The 21,893-nt window shown below is 35.4% G+C and overlaps 2 protein-coding genes and 1 pseudogene across 8 annotated transcripts; 2 read left to right on the forward strand and 1 right to left on the reverse strand.

Moving 5' to 3' along the window:
• The first annotated feature begins 308 nt into the window (after positions 1–308).
• LOC121259673 (F-box/kelch-repeat protein At3g23880-like) lies at positions 309–5,436 on the forward strand. Of its 7 annotated transcripts, none has more exons than XM_041161354.1 (4): positions 309–548; positions 1,577–1,722; positions 2,149–2,260; positions 3,971–5,436. In XM_041161354.1, the coding sequence occupies exons 3-4, from the start codon at positions 2,230–2,232 to the stop codon at positions 5,236–5,238; spliced, it is 1,299 nt and encodes a 432-aa protein (XP_041017288.1). In that variant the 5' UTR covers positions 309–548; positions 1,577–1,722; positions 2,149–2,229; the 3' UTR covers positions 5,239–5,436. The 7 variants fall into 7 exon arrangements, with proteins under 7 accessions (XP_041017288.1, XP_041017290.1, XP_041017287.1 ...); XM_041161356.1 differs by having other exon boundaries at positions 3,974–5,436; XM_041161353.1 differs by lacking the exon at positions 1,577–1,722 and having other exon boundaries at positions 309–604.
• A 637-nt stretch (positions 5,437–6,073) lies between these two features.
• On the forward strand, positions 6,074–8,697 carry LOC121260327 (adenylate kinase 5, chloroplastic-like). Its single transcript, XM_041162149.1, has 4 exons — positions 6,074–6,334; positions 6,474–6,572; positions 7,283–7,360; positions 8,569–8,697. The coding sequence occupies exons 1-4, from the start codon at positions 6,110–6,112 to the stop codon at positions 8,695–8,697; spliced, it is 531 nt and encodes a 176-aa protein (XP_041018083.1). The 5' UTR covers positions 6,074–6,109.
• On the reverse strand, positions 8,690–13,782 carry LOC121259678 (annotated as a pseudogene).
• Positions 13,783–21,893: the final 8,111 nt, after the last annotated feature.

Below are 21,893 nucleotides of genomic sequence, written 5' to 3' on the forward strand. Positions count from 1 at the left end.
CAAATATATAGATGATATAAAACTTGATAAATCAATTACTATAATAAAATATTAATATTTTAACTTTTTTTTTATAATTATAATTATAAACAAATAGAAAAAGAACGTGAAGAATATAATTTTAAAATTGAAAAAAAAAAAACAAAAACAAAAATATGTAAACTTTGAAGCCATTTAAAAAGGCCCAAAGCAAATATATATTTCAGGGACTTTTATCGATTGAAAATTGAAATGGGCCCGATATTTCCCCCAAACCCAAATTGAATCAACGGAGCTCTCAAATTTCAACCCGACAGAGACCCATAGCTCAGATAAAGTAGTATTGCACAGCGGTCAATACAATTCAAAGGTCAACCTCGTCACGCTTCCTCCGACTCCTCTCTCTTCTCTCCCAAGTCCCAAGAAACATACTCCAACAATGAACAAACAATACTAGGTTGTTATTGGACGGATCGCCTTAGGACAATGACGGAGCTTCTTCTTTGTTTGTTTTATCCGTCGCATAGTCTCAGAATTCAAGGCAAAGAAGGCACAGGGGACATCATCAGGTAGAACATGAACATGCTCGATCGTATTCTTCAAGTTTGAGCAGACAATCAATTAGGTTTCGTACTTTCCATTTTCTTACCATGTCTCTCTCTCTCTCTCTCTCTCTCTCTCTCTCTCTCTCAAAGAAGTAGATTTCATTGAGTCTGTTACGCAGCTACGCTGTTTTTTGCCTTTTTAAATTAGAAGAATGAACGAAAAATTATCAAAATATCAGGTTCAATGTCTGTAGGGTGGCTTAACTAGAGCCTTAACCGAACCTCGTCTCTTTCAAGTGCGGAACAAAGTTCAAGCCACTGTGGAGGGGAAACTTTTATATGGGCCGTGTCACAGAACTGCTTGCTAATATGAGAATGGTGCGGTTTGATTGACTAGAAGCACAAGAAATGTGTCGCAACATTAAAGGATGATTAGAAGAAGCTTGCCTTTCATAAAAACTGTGTGTCTCGGCAGAAACTGTGCTGTAACTTGTGGGTAGCCTAAACTTTCGAAGTTCACATCTTTTCCTTTTGATTGTAGCCTAGTAAATTTTTCTGAGACAAGTCCTGTAATTCCGATAAAAAAAATTTGTGTATCCTGGGAGTGATATCTTAAGTCAATGCATTCCTCTGTCCTGTTCCTTTCTGGATTATGTCTAATCTTTAGGCTTACATTTCGGATCTGCCATCTTTCGATTGAGGTTGTGATTGAGCTTCGGTTAAGTTCTGCTCCCAAGCCTCCAAAATCTTCTATTGATATCTTCTTTTTTGCTTCGGAACCGCTTTAGGTTTAAGTATGCTGTTTATTACCAATCATTCTAATTCTAGTCATCAAAGGTTATCGCTGCAACTATCACAAGTATGAAGTTCTGATTCATTTTTAAAACTATTCTGGATATGTGAATATTAGAATTTCCCGTTGTAGATTTTTGTGAGGGTTGAATTCTTTTACGTATTTATCTGTAAGTTTAAAACGTCTACGAATTTTTACTTACAAAAAACTTCTTAGGATTTGTGTCAAATACCAGGCTCCATGCTATCTGCTTTTGCAGGGAGATTACGTTTGTAGTCACCAGTAATTTTCAGACATCACGGTTGCCTTGGAACACAGACACCCTTTTTACAATGATTGGCGTTTGCGCCTGTTTGATCATTCCCCTAATATTGCACAAATGTTCGTGCATACATTTCTGCACATGTATGAACAGTCCATTCCCCTTCCTTTTAACCTTACTCAAGAACGCTACTAAAATTGATTTTAAAAAAATGATCTTCGGCTGCTGATACCATTTGTCTTCTCAGAATAGGTGAACTTCTGTGTCTTTTGTAATCTTAAATTATAACTTTGTATTACATTGTAGACGGTAGTTTCCATTAGGAGCACTCTTGCAAATGAAGCTTTTGGTACTACATATCGTTTCTTTCTCTTCTTTTTTTTTTTTTCCCATCATTATAGTTGTTTCCATATGAATTGGTATTGATATTTCTGCTGGACACTCTATAATGGAAACCAGGAAAATCCCACAGATATATTCACACCTGCACACGTCTTCTAACGATGCCCATGTGACATTTGATCTACCTTCATCTGATAGTTGTACTTTTATTTTTTGGGCTGGAGCAGGTGAGGGGCTTCCCAAAAGAAGGCTAGATCTGGTGTCACTTGAGGTTTATTCATCCCAAATTAATCGAGACTCCCTCCTCAATGAGTACTTGTCACAAAGAGGTGAAAGAGGGTAAGGCCTTCTTGCATCCTGAAGCATTCTAAATCTCATGTAAAACTGTCCTATACAATGATGACTAAAGGTTCCCACTTGGATGAGTTCAGTTTATGTCACTTCTAGTATATTTGTTTCATAATTTTCTCTGGCCCACCCTTAGATAAAACTTCTGTCTCCACACCCCCACCCCCCCCCCCCCCCCCCTCTCTCTATTGGCAGCATATCTCAAACAAAGTTAATCCTAGAAGTATTTCATGCCATTCAGTTGCCAAGTAATTAGGCTCAATAAAGATAAATTATTAGTTGCATGCTGAGTAATAGTTGATGGTTACTGGTAGTGTATCATCACTTCACTCCTTGGAGTTCTGTGTAACTTTAGATCTCAATTTTCAATTATTTTTGTTTTCCTACATTTCTATTCTATACTTGCATTTTACTAAGGTATGCCCTTTCATTTACTAAAATCTATTATTATCAGAAAAGACTAACTCAATTACTCAGCACTTATCGATTTCTCTTTTTCATAGTTGAGATCCATGAATAAAATTGCCTTTCTTTTTGGCAGTCTTCCACATATCAATTACTGTTTTGACTCTATCAAATTTACTTAATATTCTTGCATTGGTGCGTTTGTCATGAACTTAGTAAAGGAAAGGTGATTTTATCACGTGACTTCTTATTGTTGATATTTATGACCGGATCCACTTTGTTGATTCTCTTATTTATCTTGTTTTCAATCCTTTTCTTTATCATGACTGTAAATGTCTTGCTTTAACCTATGGAAATCAATACAGTAGGTCACATTTAGTTAGTGCTGAATGACTAATGGCACTCAGTCTTTTGGCTGTAGATTAGTTCAGAGATTTACCTGCTAATAAGAAAAATGAATGGGCATGCTTTCCAAACTGAAAATTATGAAGTTATCATTTGATTCCAATTTGTGTATAGGCTTCAAATTTACCTGGTACTTGTGATGGTACCAGGTAAAGTCTTTCTAAATGTCTTTCTAAAATTTGTATTTTGATGGTACAAACGGCATACAGGTAAGGACATTGAGTGGTACCCCTCCAAAAACAAGATAGTAGTTTCCAATCATAATATTGTCTCCTACTTATTATTATATAGCTTCCACTATTTATTTTAAGACTAGATAGTTGCAGAGTAGTGCTACAGCCACAAAGAGATTCCACAAAATTAAATCCACAAACTTACATGGCTTCATATGATATGTTAGATATATTTTACAATAAAAGTAGTTTTACAATCTAATGTATCACATCAAGCCACATCAGTTTATGAATTTACTTTTGTGAGATCTCTTTGTGACTAAAGTATTTCTCTTGCATAAATTTCATTTAGAGAAGGGTGCATGGAAATAAATGTAAATAGGAACTTATGGCTACTAAAGTGACACTATTAAATCGTAAGTAACTTGGTAGAAGCAACAATGAAGGTGCAAGTTGTGGTTTGATATTTTCATTATCAATGGGTATTTCTCACACTAATAATGTGATTTTCTTTTCCTGTTGGTATTCCAAGTCCTAATTGACTTATATTTTCCTTCTTTGCGATTACATAGTTGTTTAATCTCTGAAATTTAGAATAAAAATGGGATAATCATTTCTAAATGTCTTTCTACTGCACTCTTCAATGGGTGAATATGTTTACATTTTTTCCTTTTTTTAATATAATTTTTTCCTTCTTAATCATGTTTTGATGATTAAGAAGGCATGATGGCCAAAGCAATAGGCAACAAAAACGCAAGCTTTTTAAGGTTAGTGGAGGAGAGAGCATTGTCAATGGAAGAGAAAAAGAAGCAACAAGAGGCTCTAGTCCCCTATCTTCCTAAAGACTGCATCTCAAACATTCTTGTTCGACTTCCTATTGACTCTCTTCAAAGGTCAAGGTTTGTTTGTAAGGCATGGTATACCATAATTAATAGCCCCATTTTTATTCATGCCCATCTACGTCGATCTGAGTCTGTTTTGATTTTTCTATCATCAATTAAAAGAGAGAGCTTGTACAGTTCTCCTATGGCATGGATCCCACCAGAGAAACCAAATACCATTTCAGTTGAGGTGAAATCTCTTCAGTCAGAATGTGCCCCTGTTTTTGGGCTGCCAAACTTGAGCCCCACCTTAAAGTCTTATATTCGGTGCTTGGAAATTAATGATGGAAAGAGCAAAATCGGAGAATATAATATAAGTTGCTTGGGAAATATCAGGGCTACTTGCAATGGTCTAATCTTGCTTGATAACAAACTGAAGAAAGGAGGACTAATTGTAGTGAATCCCGTGACTAGGAAGTTGATTGCACTTCCTCTGGGTACTTTATTTCCTGCTCATGTTGAATCTTATGGCATGGCATTAAGCAGTGCTACTGGTGAATATAAAGTAATACACTTGTTTAAGGATGAGCTAGGTTTTATCGGTTGCGAGACCTTAATTGTTGGTACGAGATTATGGAGTTGGGTGAATGGACCTTCTTTTGGACTTGTTAGCTGGTTTGGTTGTGAGCCTGTTTCAGCAATTGGAGCTATGCACTGGGTTCCTCATATTGATCATAGTGATTACGTAGTGTGTATGGATGTGGACGAGGAGAAGTTTCATACAACACCACTCCCAAAAAGTTGCAGGACTCATGATGGGATTGTCGAGATGGGTGGTTTCTTAAGTTTTGTGACTCATGAAGAAGTGAACCAAATAGACATTTGGATCTTGAAGGGCTTAGGTGAAGCCTGGACAAAGCAACACAGTATCACTATGGGATGTATAATGGATATGTTTCCCTTTTTCAGTTTGAAGATGAAAGGAGATATGATTTTTAAGAGGGAAGAAGATGGATCATTTTATGCTTACGACTTCCAGCTTCAAGTGATGACAAGAATTGAGATGGAAAATGGACGCTTCCCATTGTCATGTTCGTTTCTGCCTCATGTCAATAGTCTTGTTTCTTGGTCTAGCCGGGAGGGAAGTCAGGATTTGTGCAATTGATTTGTTCCTCGGCGAGCTACAAATGCCGAGGAACAAATTAGCAAAGTTATGGCATGTATTTCATATAATCACTACAATAGGACACATCTCCCCTCTTTTCTCGACGTTTTCTCTATGCTTTTGCGACTTCTGTTATGTTATGCCTCTACTGTATATAGTGATTGAAAAGTATTCTATCAATGAATGTATTTTAGCATCTTTCTTATATATAAATGTTGTTTTTTCTCTTGATCCCCTCCCTCCCACTCCGTTTCTCTCCATTTTATTTCGTCAACTGACGGGGAATCCGAATTATAGCTCTAACTAGGGACTGGTATGGATTGTGCTACAACAGTCAACAAGATTCTTCTGTTGGCTTATTGTTTCAATTGCTTGGAAACGTGCCAATTTTAGCATGGTTTCATTTAGGTTGAATTCTTGTACGAGACTTGGAAATGAGACAATTTTAGAATGCTCTCTCTTAATGAGTGGATCCAATCTTGTAATGTTAAGGTTAGACGTGATTGCTCGGTGCGGTAACTTTGAAGTCTAGAGTACGCACTAAAGCAAGACTGACATAGAACTTAGATAGAAATATCAAAGACCAAAAAAATATAAAAGATCATCAATTAAAAAAGCAACTCTTTCTTTTAAATCTTTGAAATCCATTTTTTATTTATTTATTTTCTACGTTGTTAATTTACAGTAAACGATTAATGGATTAATGCATCTTGCTACTTTCAAATATCAATTAATGAAAAGAAATTGTTGCTTGGGAAAAATAAAAAAGAGCATAATGCTAGGGTAGGACCAACACACGGAGATTATAAATAAATGTCCTAACCTTGATGCGCGGGCGAGAGAGAGCGAGCGAGGAAGCGATCAAATCAAAATGGCGTGCATCGTAAATTTCTCGGCGATAACGCAGCCAAAGCCTCAGCCTTGCTTTGCTTCACTCCCAGCCTCCACTTCTTCCCATCGCTCTAACTCTCCCAAGCTTCAAACTTCACACTTGTCATTCGCCTCGAATAATTCACGCATCTCCCTCCGTTACGATAGAACCCTAGCCGTCTCTCCTCCAAGGGAAACCTTGTTGTCAAAAGCTCCTAATTTCATGGTACCTTCTACTTGATATTTATTTTGTGATTTCTTTTTTGGTCTATATGGTTTAATTGATATGATTGTGGCTCGGTGGAACTGCGTATTTGTATGAATTTGAGGTGGGATTGATATCGTGTTTTAGTGACCATGAGCAGATAGTAGCAGCTGCTAATAAGCCAGAACCTCTCAAAATTATGATATCTGGGGCTCCTGCTTCTGGCAAAGGAACCCAATGCGAGCTCATCACACAAAAAGTAAGCTTTTTCTTTTTTTTTATTCTACATCCTAAGCAGTATACACTCTTTTCTTTTTCCTCAAATTTTGTTTAGTTGGTAAGTAAGATTGTATTTGTTGGGGTATGTTATTTCACGGAATCTTAGTCAAATGCTTAGATTTTTTTTTTTTTCGGTGTTTGAAAGATGTCTTGATTGAAGTTTTAATTTTTCTGAAACCAAACACATCCTTAAGTTTTCCCATAGAGATCTGTTTCATGGTAACTAACCATGTCTAAATAGAATACCGATTGTTTTGGGTGAAAGTGGTTGCTTTGTAGGTGTATTAATTGCCTAGAATTAAACGTGTCAGATTGTTCTGCTGTATAGTTTAAACCGTTTGTCAGTCTGTGTTAATAGTATCTGTAGCCAGAAGATTGGCTCACAGACTTTAGATTCAATATTTCAAATACATTTATGCCCTTACTCCATTAAGATACGCACTCAAAGTAAATGGTCCATGGGGAAAGAGATAATTACCCCATCTAGATTACATTTGATTATTTGTTATCTAGGCAATTTAAGACACTCATCTGTTTGACATTCTGTTTTTAGGTCATTGTATTTTTATTATTTCTCCCAATCACTGAGTGACCTTTTCCATTTAAATAGTGTTATATTTCATGAATTTCTCATTTCGGAATTGCCCGTGAAGAAGAACAGATTGAATCAAGTCATCCTCCTATATGCAGTATGGCTTGGTGCATGTTGCTGCTGGCGATTTACTTAGGGCAGCAGTTGCGGCTGGTAAAATACCTTCTCATCGAGTGGTAAGCATTGATCAAATAGGTAACATGAAAATGACTATAGAGTTAATTTTATTCATTTAAATTTCTGAAGTTATTCGTATTACGTTATTGAGTATAGTCCTTCTTTCGAATTGATACATTAAATTGGATTGTTGCGTTTTAGAATAAAACGCGTAACGGGATCTTAGTTGATATTTGATAATTTGTTTTATTTTTCTTTAAAACATAAAAAGGATCTATTAAAGCAACTGCACAAGTTTTTCGTGCCAAATGCACTGTGCTTGATGCATCTTTATCTAATGGTTTTGGAAATTTCGTCAAAGTAACCTGTCTGTTGCTGGGTTCGTCACGTGAGAGAGAGAGAGAGAGAGAACTATCACATGGTGGGGATGGTACAGCTGAGGTAAGGCTTTTTACTCGACTATAATTTGGACATAACGACAAACTTGATGAAATTCAAGTTGATGAAGACAAGAGGAGAGGCGTTTTGCGTCGAAGAAGCACACAAGAATGAAAGCCTTGGTGTTATATGTGCAAAAAACACGGGGAATCAGTAGACCACCTTTTATTGCATTGTGAGGTGACGAGAGTTGTGGGATGGGACATTTAGTAGAGCGAATGTTGCTTGGATTATGCTGTCAAAGGTGGCTGATATGCTTGCCTGTTGGAAGGATATTCAAGGCTGTACCCAGGTGGCTGCAGTACATTTATGCATTATGTGGTGTATTTGGATGGGGAGGAACGCGAGGTGTTTTGAAGATAGAGAGAGAACAATAACTGAGCTTCAGAATTTTTTTCTACACACTTTACTTCTATGGTTTTCAGCTATTGTCCTTAATGGAAACAATGTGCATGATTTCTTATCTTTAATGTAGTTATCTTAGAATGTATTTAGGCGTTTTCCTTTGTATTCTCCCCGTGTACTTAGGCTATGCCTATCTTTCATTCATTTCAATGAAACTTCTTCTTATATAAAAAAAAAAAAGAATGACAGCAATAATAATAGAGTTGTTCTTACAAGAAGCGCCAAGAAGAGAAGGTTGTTTTGGTTATTCCAAAACCAAAAAGGAGAAAATAGAAAAGTGACTTCATCACTTGATTTGGGAGGTTTATTAATCATTCCCACTACGCTATAACCCAAAATCCACCAGGCCTTACTCCTCATCTGACTCCTTTCAGACTAAGAGCTTATTGCTGCACCATCAAACAATTCTCTTTACTGTTATCAGTTGACAATTTCTATCCCGTCAAAGGAATACCTGCATGAAGTTGAAGAGCAACATCACCGACAACCTGTTTTAAAATTAGCAAAGCATAAAGGTGGTCAGGTCCATGTTGGACTGTTAAATAGAAACTAGGGAAAGGCATGGAAACTCCTGTCTACTTCTTCTTTTTGGGTAGGAAATCATTATCTAAGCAAGTGATCCAGTAGATTTAGTAAGGTGCATACCTTAGCCATGGCTCTGCAAGAAACTTCTGTAACTCCACCAACATGAGGCGTGATTAGAACATTCTTGAATTTCAAAATTGGATCATTAGGATCAAATGGCTCGGTCCAAGCAACATCAATGCCCAAGCCTCCCAAGTGGCCAGACTTGAGGTGATCAAGAACAGCCTCATAGTCCAGAACACCTCCTCGAGCAATATTTACTAAAAGGGCACCCTGAATAACCAATAAAATGACAGGGACATGAGCCTAAGACTCCACTTATCAGAGAATTTGATGTGAATAAGATGGAAGGAAACCCTCATTCCAACTTCAGAAACTGCTGGTTGAGCTTTCTTGGTCAATATTTTCTCTACCTTGTTTACACGTTATGCTTTCTCAAAAATGCTGGTTGATTGAACATTGCAAAAATATGAAATTTATGTCATCACTAACTAAAATGATGTTTCTCACATATACCACCAGTGCATAAAAAACAAACCTTTCTCATTGAAGATATGAATTTCTTGTTTACAGTGCCAGCCTGAAATTCAAAGCAGACAAAATATAAGAACATTTTAGAAAGCGAAATATTGGACACTTCCACATAGAATTTGAATGAAACTTCCTTATCGAAGGACATTTCCCTCACGTGTCTGACAAGGATTAGAAAGTGAGATTAATAAGCATCTAGTGCCATTTCTGCATCACATGTTCTTTTCATGTAAAATAATACAACAACAATAATAATTGTCTTTCCAGCATTTCCAATCGATTTTGGTGCAGGAGTTTGTGTAACACAAAAGTTACCATTCACAGCAGGAGTAAATGGAAAAAACTACTAACAAAATGACCAATCTTACCGTTTCACTATTTAAATTTAAGCAACAAACGACGATATCTGCATTGCTTGCAAACTCGTGAATATCTTCATGAATTCCTTTTTCATCAATCAAATCATTTGTGGTGCTATTTGGACCTGGAACATCTGTATGTTAAAATGAAACAAAAAGAATAAAGCTTTATCCGGCAACAAATTTTACCCTTCTCGCTTATGCCCTTGCATACCATTAGATTGGCAAGACTCTTGTGATTGTGCCACCCAGCTCCGTTTTGTAGCAATAATTTTCACACCAAAAGGTCGCAAACGCTTTGCCAAGTCAATGCCGATATCTCCAAATCCCATAATGAAGACCTGTATTGTCAGAGAAAACATTATCCCATAGCCCAATTCATAATGGTGAACATCACACCACCAACATGTGCACACGGAAAGGTATTTGTAGTCAACATTGAGTTACAACACTTGTATAGATCAATATGTCACCAAAAAAAATTACACTAACACTGGTGTAGGTCAAGACTTGATAGTACCACTTATGCTGATGTATAATGGGATTGATATTGGAACGTAGAATCCCCGATTACATGTCATATTTTTTAGCAAATGTAACAAGTTACACCTGCATCCCCTCTGCACAGGTTGCAGGACAAATTACAGAGACTTGGTTTGATACAGTAGCCAAAGCAAGATTAAGCTGCTATTGCTTAAAAGTCCATCTTCCTAGCAATTTCCATCAAACTGATTATTCCCAGTAAAAATCAAAATTGTTTCGCTAATCTTAAGTGGGGTAATGAACCTTGTTGCTCCCTTGCCCCTCAATATCATGATTTTAAAAATTAAGACAGTTAACGCCAATCTATTTGGTTAACAAGCATATCTGATCATCAACCTGTCAATAGACATCTATATGAACAAGTAATTATGCAATAGATGACCCTGCAAACGTAACTTGAACCACATCATACCAGAAGCTGTAAGAGGTTTTGTTACCTCAAATGTTAAAAAATATCAAGCTTTGTTTCTTCATTTCGCCAAACATAAGTAAAATCGTCAAAAGAGACATGGAATACAATTATCTTTAAACCCAAACACAAAAACTTTGTGACCTCTAATTTATCAGTAGCTCATGGCCAAGAATTTTTTTAGGACCACCTTCTTGAGTTTCCAAAAAAGAGAACCGTGTTTATCTAAAATGGATTCATAATGCACCAGAACTGGATCATATATTGGTCTTAAAGGCCTAAATCTTAGTCTCAACACACTTTGCAAATGAAAAATTAAATATCAAAGTGAACATGCAGGAAATCATGGTATAGAAAAAAATTATGATATGTAATCTTGATGTTACAACAATATTTAAAAGGACGGCTGAATCACTCCAGTATAGGTTAATTTGCAAAATACTAAAATATTCAAGAATCCTTGTTGCTGAACATTAACAGTATTTTTTTTAATTACAAGTGAAATCCCTGTCAAAACACCCTAAAATGTTCTTTCATTTTCCTTTAGGCTACATCTCAACTTCCACAATTTTTTTCTGGATATCGCAATTTATTTCCAAAGAACAGAATTCAGGGAAAAAAAAAGCTTTAAAATTAATGCATTTAACTGGGTGGTTGAAGATGATAGCCGCAACTCACGGTTTTTCCAAGTAGTGTTTCACCAACTGGTTCTCCGAGCCTTCTCTGCTTTACTGCAATTTGCATCTCATTCTGCAAAAATAGTGAAAATTACAGACAAAATGAACATACAAGAAATTCAGACCGTGGGAGCAAAGATAATAAACATTGGGTGTAAGGCTACTCCCATAATCATAAACCACTAGGACCTCATAGAAAAGAAGCAAAGCCAGACTTAGGAGTGTATACACATGCATGTAAAAGGCCATACCATCCAACATAAAAACAAAAACCCCAACACACATTTTTATCTTCAAATTTAGTAGAAACGTAGTCTCTAATTTTACATGGAATAACTAACCACAATCATCAAATGCAATTAAATTGAGTTTCAAATTTCTCACTCCAAAAGTGGTTCCACCTTGTCACTCATGTATTGCGGAAAAGTCTATGAAAAGTTTCAAGAAAACCTGTCTTTCTTCTCTTCTCCTCTCTCTACCCCTCCGGGTGTCATGATACAATATGTGTATCAATGGGCTTGTACTGTGAAAAAGTTGTAATGATTTTTACATTAGTTTTGAACTAGCATACTTGCTTTCGAAGAAGGCCCAAAATAAGATATATAACCATCTCTGCACATGATGCTGCATTTCCAGTTACATGACTTGGGATCCTAGCAACTCTGACTCCATACTTCGTAGCAGCATCAATATCAACACCTATATTAAGGTAATATAGGAAAATTACTCATAAGAACAAAAATAAATGTGTTAAATGATGGTAAATAACAGAAATTACAATTACCATCCAGGCCTACACCATACTGCATTATAAGCTTCATTTCAGTTGCAAGAGAGAGAACATTTGAGTCCAGCTTCATGCTTTTCACAATACACATGTGATACTTTTGATATAGAATTAGGCACATCATCAATGGGAACCTCATCAACCTACAACATTTCAAATATAGCTGCTTAGCACCAATACTAGGGTCATTTTATAAAAATCAAAGTGAAAAATAAACCCAAGAAGTTCTTCAACATCACCTATGGGATGCCAGGAGATGATTAAAAATGAAAATGCTACTACAAAGTCCAGTCCATAATTGCATATATGCTCTAATAACAATTTTATTCATTAGATTCCGTTGTCTAATTTCAAGAGAAAAGATGTGGAAAGAAACAAGTGAGAAGAACAGAGAAAATGAGAAACCAACAGTAAGGTCATCACCATGTGAGTAAGACAAAATGAGAAAATGAGAGTACTTTTCTTATATGTTGCTATAAAAACTAACAGTAAGATCGTCATATTACACATATGCCATACTAAAGGATAGAAGACTATCGCATAAGCATTGTGTACTCTCCAAGACTTAAGAAGTGACTAAAATAAATAACCTTGCTCGAAATATACACCTGAAATATTTTTATGAGCAATATACACCTGAAATATAGATACAGATAATTGTGGAATGTTCACTGTCAAAGCATTGAAGATATGAGATTCTGTAACAAATTAGTCCATCTCCTTATTTAAAATCCATTCATCATTATCTATCCACCATACCTGTTTACAAAGCTTAAAAGTGGATGGGATATATTATTGAGCCAATTAGCCTTCCTTAGTCCATAAAATTACCACCCCATAGTCTCAAATATGCTAAATTAAGCAAGCATGCATGATAGCTAAAAGGCTAAACCTAGGTTTTTGGCATAGTGTATAGCATACCCAAGCTTGGTTTCTTAATTCTTTCACTCACTTTTTTTTTTTTTAATTAAAAAAAAAAACTATTGTTTTATGAGTTACTTTGAGTATAAAGCACATTACTTGGCCCCTTTTTGTAAAAGTAGTCTTACGAATAAAAGCAGCACGAGTGTCCTTTAAACATGATTATAATTTAGAAGAACCCCCTCTTCTTCAAAAATTTATCACCATCCATGGTTAGAGACCGCTCAATAAACAAAATGCCTAAGGTACTCTTTTGGGTTATTTTCTCTATTTGAAAATTATCCAAACGGGTGGATTATGATGAGGTGATCTCCGAGGTTATCAGGCACACTTCCCATCAGGATAGTGTTTGCATTGGTGGCCAGTTTTAATCTAGAATTGGAGCAACTGGATGCAAAGACGGCTTTCCTTCACAGAGGAAGTAATATCATGGGGGACACTAACGGTACGAGATGGGGGGACACGACTGTCAAACATCAGAGAAAAAAGCCGTTTCTATGATATGTGTCCATGCTTCAACAGAAATGACTTTTGTTCTTGGTCGGAATCTCATTTCCTTGTAAGGTTACTAAAAGGACTTATCAAAAGAAAAATCAAAGCTTACAATACTCACAAATTCGATATATTCAAAACAAATGTATAAAGAAAAGCCAGGCACACATAAAAGATGGAAGAAACGAATGCAGCAAGGAGAAGTACCTGGACGAAGGGGTACTTTCGCAAATATTCTCTCGTGTAATTATGAGAAGCCGGAAATGTGGCCCACAAAAAAGAACACGGGTTATTCGTTCTTCACTATTCCCATCCATACTCGCAACCTTGCCTGACAATCTGCACCAATAACATTGGAATTAGGAAAAGAAAGAAAAATGCTATTTAGAGTTGATAAAAAAACGCAAAACTGTATATTGAAAGTCCTATGAAATACCATTGTGCAGTTTTAAAGATTTAACGGTTGACATGAAAGAGGAAAACAAAACATAACTCCACCAAGGAATGGAATGCGTACAACAAAATTAAATTAGAGTTGTTTGTAATTGGTTCCTCATCAAGTAGATGTCACCGCTCACTCGTAACAAAACTAATGTTAAAAGTAATTACTAAGTAGTTAAATTCACCATTTTTACTTAAACCATTGGAGGAACGATGATTTAACTTGATGTTAGAGATACACACTGAGTTCGAACTTGCGTCCATAATATACCAGCCGTTTAGGTTAGAAATAGCTCACTTAACTATATGATTAAGCTTCATTTGCATCTTAAACTCTTCTCAACTCATCGTTATAATTTTTTTAAATTTCAATACAAAATATAATAAATAATTTAATTTTTTTAAATCTTAAAATAATAATAATATTAAAAAATAATATTCTAATAATATTTTACCATCTAAACTCAACTCAACAACGTACATATGCAGCCTTATCACTATTTTCCCTCGGTTCGGTTTAAGTTTTCGGGAGAAGATTTAACATCCACGAATCGTGAAAAAGTAAAATGTGATAAACGTAGCCAAGAAGTATCCATGTTAGGCTGTACATATGTCGCTCTCTACATAACAATTAACAAGAACACAGGCAAGAGTGTCGGTGTCTGACATATATAAAAGGATTCTGGCAAGCAAACACCAAAGACCTGTGACAGGATATTACAATACAGATAGCCATTAGCCATAGCTCCTTTTTTTTTTTTTTTTTGAAGAAAAACAACAATAAAAAGAGGTATTAAATATTTCAATCCCCTAGAGAGACATATAGACAACAAAACTTGGGTATAAATATTCAATGGTATAAAAACGAATTAAAAAAAAGAAGAAGAAGAAGATGAAGAAGAAGAAGAAGAAGAGGAAGAAATGAAATTGGTACTTACAGAAGTGAAACAAGAAAGAAAGGAAGAGTGGAATGGAGAGTACTATTTACCCGTGAAGAAGGAGACAGTATTTAGTCAGAAACGAAGCAAGATTTCGAGTAAACTGTCCACCCAACATCGCGGAAAGGCGTGCTCGTCGTCTCGGACCAGCTCTCGGTTGTAGTACTACAGAGCAGCCACACATTACACACCCTACGCGGTTAGTCTGGTCCTCATGGTTTTTTTTTTTTTTTTTTTTTTTTTTTTACAAAAAGCACAGACGGCTTCTCTCTCTCATCCCCTCTTTCTCTCTCCCATCTCGGCTCTCTGTGTCGGAAATGAATTCAACGTAAAGGCATCCGTAGATGCCAGTCAGCCACTCAACGTAACGCACCGAAACGGTCACGTCAGGAGTGTGCAAGAAAAGGAAAAAAGGCCAGCTTTTAACAGTGTGTTTAAATATTAAATTGAATTAAGTTGAGATAATAAAATATTATTTATTATTATTATTATTATTATTATTATTTTAAAATTTAAAAAAAATTGAATTATTTATTATATTTTATATTAAAATTTAAAAATATTATAATGATGAGTTGAGATGGATTTACATTCCAAACAAATTTCGTGGGATTATTCACAAGAGAGATGATATTTGCTAATTCAAAGAATTAACTTTTAAATAATAAAATCTCCTTATTCACTTATCAAATATATAGATGATATAAAACTTGATAAATCAATTACTATAATAAAATATTAGTATTTTAACTTTTTTTTATAATTATAATTATAAACACATCGAAAATAACGTGAGAAATATAATTTTAAAATTGAAAAAAATGATATTCTTCATTAGAATTTATATTATTTACCGTTACATATTTCCGGATTAACAGAGAATAGTCTTAGAGAAAAGAAAAAAAAAAAGAAGCAAAAATATGTAAACTTTGAAGCCATTTAAAAAGGCCCGAAGCAAATATATTCTTCAACAATCCGACAAAGACCGATATATCTCCTTATACTTAAAAAGTATTTATCGCCCGATGATCAATGAGATAAATAGTAATGAACAGTAATTTATTTTACGTTTCCTTCCTCCTCTCGCATCCCTCTCTACCTCACAAAAAAATCACAACTTTCCCTTACGTCCCTTTTTTACAAATTCACCATAAAATCACCACACAAATCACAATATTATCAAATAAATTTCCACACAAGTCACAAAATCACCACACAAATCACAAATCACAAATCAACAAATCCGTGAAGAGAGAAGGTAGGAGCTGGGGTTTCGGCTGGAGGAAAGGAGGAAGAGGAGGGGTCGTCGGCGAAGGATGAGACTGCTGGTGGTGGTGCAATGGCGTAAGGGTGGCCAACAGCGGCGCTACGGGAGAGAAACCCGTGCGTCGAGACCCATTTCGGGTTGGTCGCGTGCGTCTGAGGGAGGACCTGCCAAGGGGCTTTGACGGTGGGGTTTTGCTCGCCGGCGTGAGAGGAAGTCGATGAGATGGTTCGGTTACGCTGTAGGGTGGTGCACGGCAGCGTTGGGCTGCTTGACGGAGGAGATCGGGTGAGAGAGAGAGAGAGGCAAGACGCACGGGAAGGGAGGAGCTGCCAAGGGACTTCGGCGGTGGGGTTTGCTCGTCGGCGTGAGGAGAAGCCGGTGACGTTGTCGGTGACACCACACGGTGGCGCACGGCTGCTTTACGGAGGAGATCGCGTGAGAGAGAGGGACGACGCGACTGAGCGAAATAAAGAGAGAGGGAGAAAGAGAAACTGAAAGGGAAAAGGAAATGTTTGGGATTAAATCCAGCCCTTCATCATAAGTCTTCAAATTTGATCCAATGTAAAAATTTAAATACTAATTAAATTAATTTAAAATAGATAATTAACATATAAATATCATATCATAAATAAATTATCAAATTTAATTTATAAAATATTAAAATTTTTGAGATTTAAATCCAACCCTTCATCATAAGTCTCTAAATTTAATCCAATAATCAAAATTTAAATAGTGATTTAAATTAATTTAAACTAGATAATTAACATATAAATATCATATCATAAATAAATTATCAAATTTAATTTATAAAGTATTAATCTTTTAGATAAATGATGAAGATTACTGTTCAAGAATCATTGTTCACGTTAAAAACCAATAGTAATGAATAGTGATTGGAAAAATTAAGATTTAGAACTTTAAATCTCAACCCTTCATCTTGAATCTCCAGAATTGATCCAACAATACAAGTTAAAACATTAAAAATAAACAAACTTAAAATAGATAATTAAAATATAAATTCAACTTTAATTTATAAAATACTAATCTTTTATCATTAAATAAAAAATAGAGTTTTTTTAAATATTTTTAAGAGAATAAAATTATATAAATAATTAGAATTTTAAAGTAGCTATAACATGAACAGTAATTACTGTTCACATTAAAAGCAACAGTATTGAACAATGATTACTGTTCACGTTAAAACTTAATTTAAAAATGATAATATTCTTAATTAACTAAAGAGAACTGCTACAGCTAACGAAAAAGTAACCCGAAAATATGTCTTGAATGTGTATTTCACTTTTTTATTTTTTTTCTTTTTTCATGTATTTTTTTAATCATTATAAACATTTAAAAAAAAACAAAAAAATCATAACATCATTAAAAAACACTTCCTTAATTACTAGGTAAAAAAAAAAAATAGACAAACATCTATTGGACGTTACCCTACTGCTAGTATATATATATATATATATATATATATATATATAGAAAGAAAAAATATTAATCCTTGGCTAATTAATATTGGAGAGATATATCTATCTAGCTAGAAGCTCGATCTGGCTAAGATTAATTAATTAAAAACCAACAAAAAAGCTCGATAATTAATAGCCTGTAATCAATGAGTTTCTAGCTTCGCAAAGCCAGTACGTACATTGTATAGCCGGCGCCGGCCAGCAGCTAGAATACGAAAAAAGATATGCGGCCACCACGCATGTTGCATGCATTTCTGCAATATATATGTATCATGTGTCTCAATATTTTAATTGTTCCATTCATATATATATATATATATATATTAATCATGTGTTCGATCACATAAATATTTATTAAAAAAAAGGTCAAAATTGTGTGCTCAATTATGACATGTATATATAGGACTTTCTTCTAAGATCCATCGAAAAATTGCAACCCAACCCAAAGCTACGTGCGTACTTTATGCAAAAATCTTAAGAGTACCTTAATTACATACATTATAACACCGTCCAACGAGCTCGAGCTAGACTATCAAGAGCCTAGCTCGCTCGCTCGCTCCACATCATGTAGTGGTACTGACCCATATCTCGATCGTCGTGCATATTAGGCAAAACCATCTATAATAGCATGTAAGGCGTCGAGTGCGTATATACATATACAGCCTACATATATATAGCTCGCTCATGCTTTTGCTTCACGAAGTACGCCGTACCTTTTTCTTTTTTTTTTTTTTTTTTTTTTTTAAATGATCACATTTCATTGAGAAATAACACAGCAAAGCTTATTATAAAGTTTCTCCATTTCTACTAAAGAAACAAACTTACTAGGAATTATTCAAAATGATTCCTCACCTTTCTGCATAGCTCTCTTTGCCAACATATGTGCTATATTATTACCTTCTTTGAAGATGGATTGTACAGATCAAGATGGCCTATGTGATAGAATCTCTTTAATATCTAGAACTTGTTGATCTATTCACCCATGATAAACATCTTTATTGTTCATTGCTTTTGCCATTTTTTGTGCATCCCCTTCAAAGACAACTCCTTCCAAATTTAGTTCTGCAGCTGTCTCCATTGCCTTTCATAATGCTAGTGTTTCAACAACTTCAATTCCCTCCACAAATTTCCTTACAACACAAATGAAAAAATTTTTTCTACGTGATTTCTAGCTGCCATCCCAATTCCCATCTTCTTTTCTATTAACAGAGGCATCATAGTTAATTTTCATGAAATAAATTAGGTGGCAACCACTTTGTATTTATCCTGCTTATTTTCATGTCTATTCTGTGTTCACCTATGAAGCATTTCCATCATCAATTCAACTTGTTTCATTACCTAACTTGGACCATCAAACTTTTCATTAAAAACAAATTTATTTCTTCTAAACCAAATGCCTGTCAGTATTACTACTACTTTCTCCAACTTCTCTTTTTCCAATGTCTTCATTAGTCTCTGTCAGAGTTGAATAAAGTCTACTTCTTCACAACAACATTTATGCAAGCCACTAGATCTCTCAGCCCATACACCACTGGCTGCTGGACAGGTCCACAAGACATGCTGAATTGATTCCTCCTCCTTTTTACAAATAGGACAAGTTGCATCTTCCACCACATTCCTTTTCCACATATTCAATTTTGTAGGCAAGATTGATTGCAAAGCTTTCGACATGAAATGTTTTACTTTCCTTGGCACATTCAAGTTCCACACAAGCTTCCACATCTGTTTTGTAATCTGCCAATTTGAGCTTTCCCCCATAGCTGCCTTTTTTTTTTTTTTTTCATAATAAGCACTTCTCACTATGTATCTCCCATCTTTTGTATACTCCCAAACAACTTTGTATACCCCTCCTCTCTTGCTCAATGGGATACTGCATATCTGAGTTGCTTCTTTTATGTTAAAAATTTATTGTATTAGTTCTTCATTCCAGCTGTGATTTTCCTCATTTATTAATTCCTTCACCTTTGCATTTTATGCTAGCAGCCTTTCAAGTGATATGATTCGATGTGTTTTAGACTGAGGTAGCCATTTATCAAACCAAATTGCCACTTTTTTTTCATTCCCAACCCTCTATGTCAAACCCTCATTCACAATAGATTGTGCTTCCATTAAACTTATCCACATACATGATGGTCTGAATCCAAGTTTTGCATCTATAAACTAGGTTCTTCTGAAATATTTCTCTTTAAACACCTTTGCTAGCAAAGAGACTTGGTCCAATTGCAGTTTCCAACCCTGTTTTGCCAACAGTGCTCTATTAAAAACCTCAATATCTCTAAAACCCATCCCACCATCCCCTTTGTTATCTCCCATCTTAGACCACTTCCTCCAATAAATAGCCTTTCCTTCATCATTGGTCTTCCACTAGAATCTTGATATCAATGCATTAATCTCAGTACATAATCTCTTAGGTAACAAGAAGACATTCATTGTGTAAGTTGGTATCGATTGCAGCACTGCTTTAATCATGATTTTCTTCCAACTGTAGAGAGTAAAGAATTCTTCCAACAATATACTTTCCTCCATATCCTTTCCTTTATTAACTTAAAAGTTTGAAATTTAGCTCTGCCTATCATCGTTGGGAGCCCCAGGTACTTACCATAATCCCACACAAATCACACACCTGCATTCTACATGATTTCTCTCTTTACCTCCCTATGAATATTAGCACTAAAAAGAATAGAGGTCTTTTGCTTGTTAAGTGCTTGACTTGAGGCCCTTTCATATTTTTCCAATACCTCTTGAATAGCCTTCCAATTCTCCTTAATATCTTTACTGAAAATAACACAGTCATCTGCAAACAGCAGATGACTGATTTTAGTACCCCCTTTTGCTGCAGCCACCTCACTTATCTTTTCCTCTTTCTCAGCTTTACATAACATAGCACTTAAACCTTCTGCACATAGGATAAAAAGGTAAGGTCATAGAGGATCACATTGCCTTAATCCTCTACTTGGTTTAAAACTTTCATCAGGTCTACCATTCAATAAAACTGAGAATGACATAGATTTCACACAATTCATGACCATTCTTATCCAACCTTTCACAAAACCCAGCTTTCTCATTATATTTTCCAAAAAATTCCACTCTATCCTATCATAGGATTTTGATATATCCAATTTTAGTGCTAAGCTCCCCACCCTTCCTTTCTTTCTTGTCAACATTGAATGTAAGATCTCAAAAGCTACCATTACATTATCTATTATAGACATTCCTGGTACAAAAACACTTTGTCATCTTGGAATAATATAAGGAAGCACTCTTTTAAGTCTATTTGCTAAAACCTTGGCAATAAGTTTGTACAAAACATTACATAAAGAGATGGGCCTAAACTCATTTACTGAAGTTGGGTTTGTTACCTTAGGAACCAGTGCAATATTCGTATGATTTAAAGTACTAGGCAATTGACTTCCGTTTAAGACAGCAAATGGCCATACTAACCTTAGGTCCCAATGCTTCCCAATGATCTTGAAAAAATCCTGCTCCAAATCCATCTGGTCCTGGTGACTTCCATGGATCCAGCTGTTTTAATGCCCCTCCAACCTCTACAGTTGTGACTGGTGCCATAAGAGTCATATTCATTTCTGTTGAGACCTTTGAGTTTACATATCCTCCTCTCTTGGATTAGAAGATTGATAAATATTCTGAAAATACCTCTTGAAAGCACTAAAAATTTCCTCCTCATTTTCCATACTAGTTCCACTCTCATCATTTGTATTTTCCTAATCCTATTATGCTTCTGCCTTTGAGTAGCACATGCATGAAAATACCTTGAGTTTTTATCCCCATGTTGATACCAGTGAACTTTTGCCCTTTGTCTCCACATCTCACTCTCTTTTGCAAGTAATTCACCAACCTCCCTCTGCAGTATTTTTACATCATTCACATTATGTTGTCCCTTATCATTTTGTAATTCTTTTAGCACTACAGTCTTCTCTCTTATTTTTTTTCATTCTCTGAAGCTTTTAATCTACACCACTTTGACAACACTACCTGGCTCTTTGTAAACAGTTTTGAATCTCTTTCAAGTTTATACACTGCCCACATCTTTGCTCCATTCTTCTTTGACCCTCTGCTTACACTCTTCATCATGTCCCCAAGCCATTTCATATCTAAACATTCTTTGACTTCTCATTATTACTTCTATTACAATCTTTCCAGCAAACTAATCAAAATTGGTTTGTGATCTGAAGTCCATGCTACCATCACTTCTACCTTTGCCTTATTGAACATGTGATCCATTCTACATTTGCAACCTCTCTATCTAGTCTCTTCTTAATGAAGGTTGAATCACCATGTCCATTGCTCCAAGTGAATCTCGACC

Source organism: Juglans microcarpa x Juglans regia, chromosome 4D (genome assembly GCF_004785595.1).
Source record: "Juglans microcarpa x Juglans regia isolate MS1-56 chromosome 4D, Jm3101_v1.0, whole genome shotgun sequence".
In the NCBI taxonomy this organism is placed as follows: Eukaryota; Viridiplantae; Streptophyta; class Magnoliopsida; order Fagales; family Juglandaceae; genus Juglans; species Juglans microcarpa x Juglans regia.

Coding starts and splice junctions, on each gene's coding strand:
- LOC121259673 (XM_041161353.1), top strand. CDS start 2,230: ATGAGTACTTGTCACAAAGAGGTGAAAGAGG. Junction 2,261..3,970: donor TCACAAAGAGGTGAAAGAGG/GTAAGGCCTTCT, acceptor TTGATGATTAAG/AAGGCATGATGGCCAAAGCA.
- LOC121260327 (XM_041162149.1), top strand. CDS start 6,110: ATGGCGTGCATCGTAAATTTCTCGGCGATAACGCAGCCAAAGCCTCAG. Junction 6,335..6,473: donor CAAAAGCTCCTAATTTCATG/GTACCTTCTACT, acceptor GACCATGAGCAG/ATAGTAGCAGCTGCTAATAA. Junction 6,573..7,282: donor GCGAGCTCATCACACAAAAA/GTAAGCTTTTTC, acceptor TCCTATATGCAG/TATGGCTTGGTGCATGTTGC.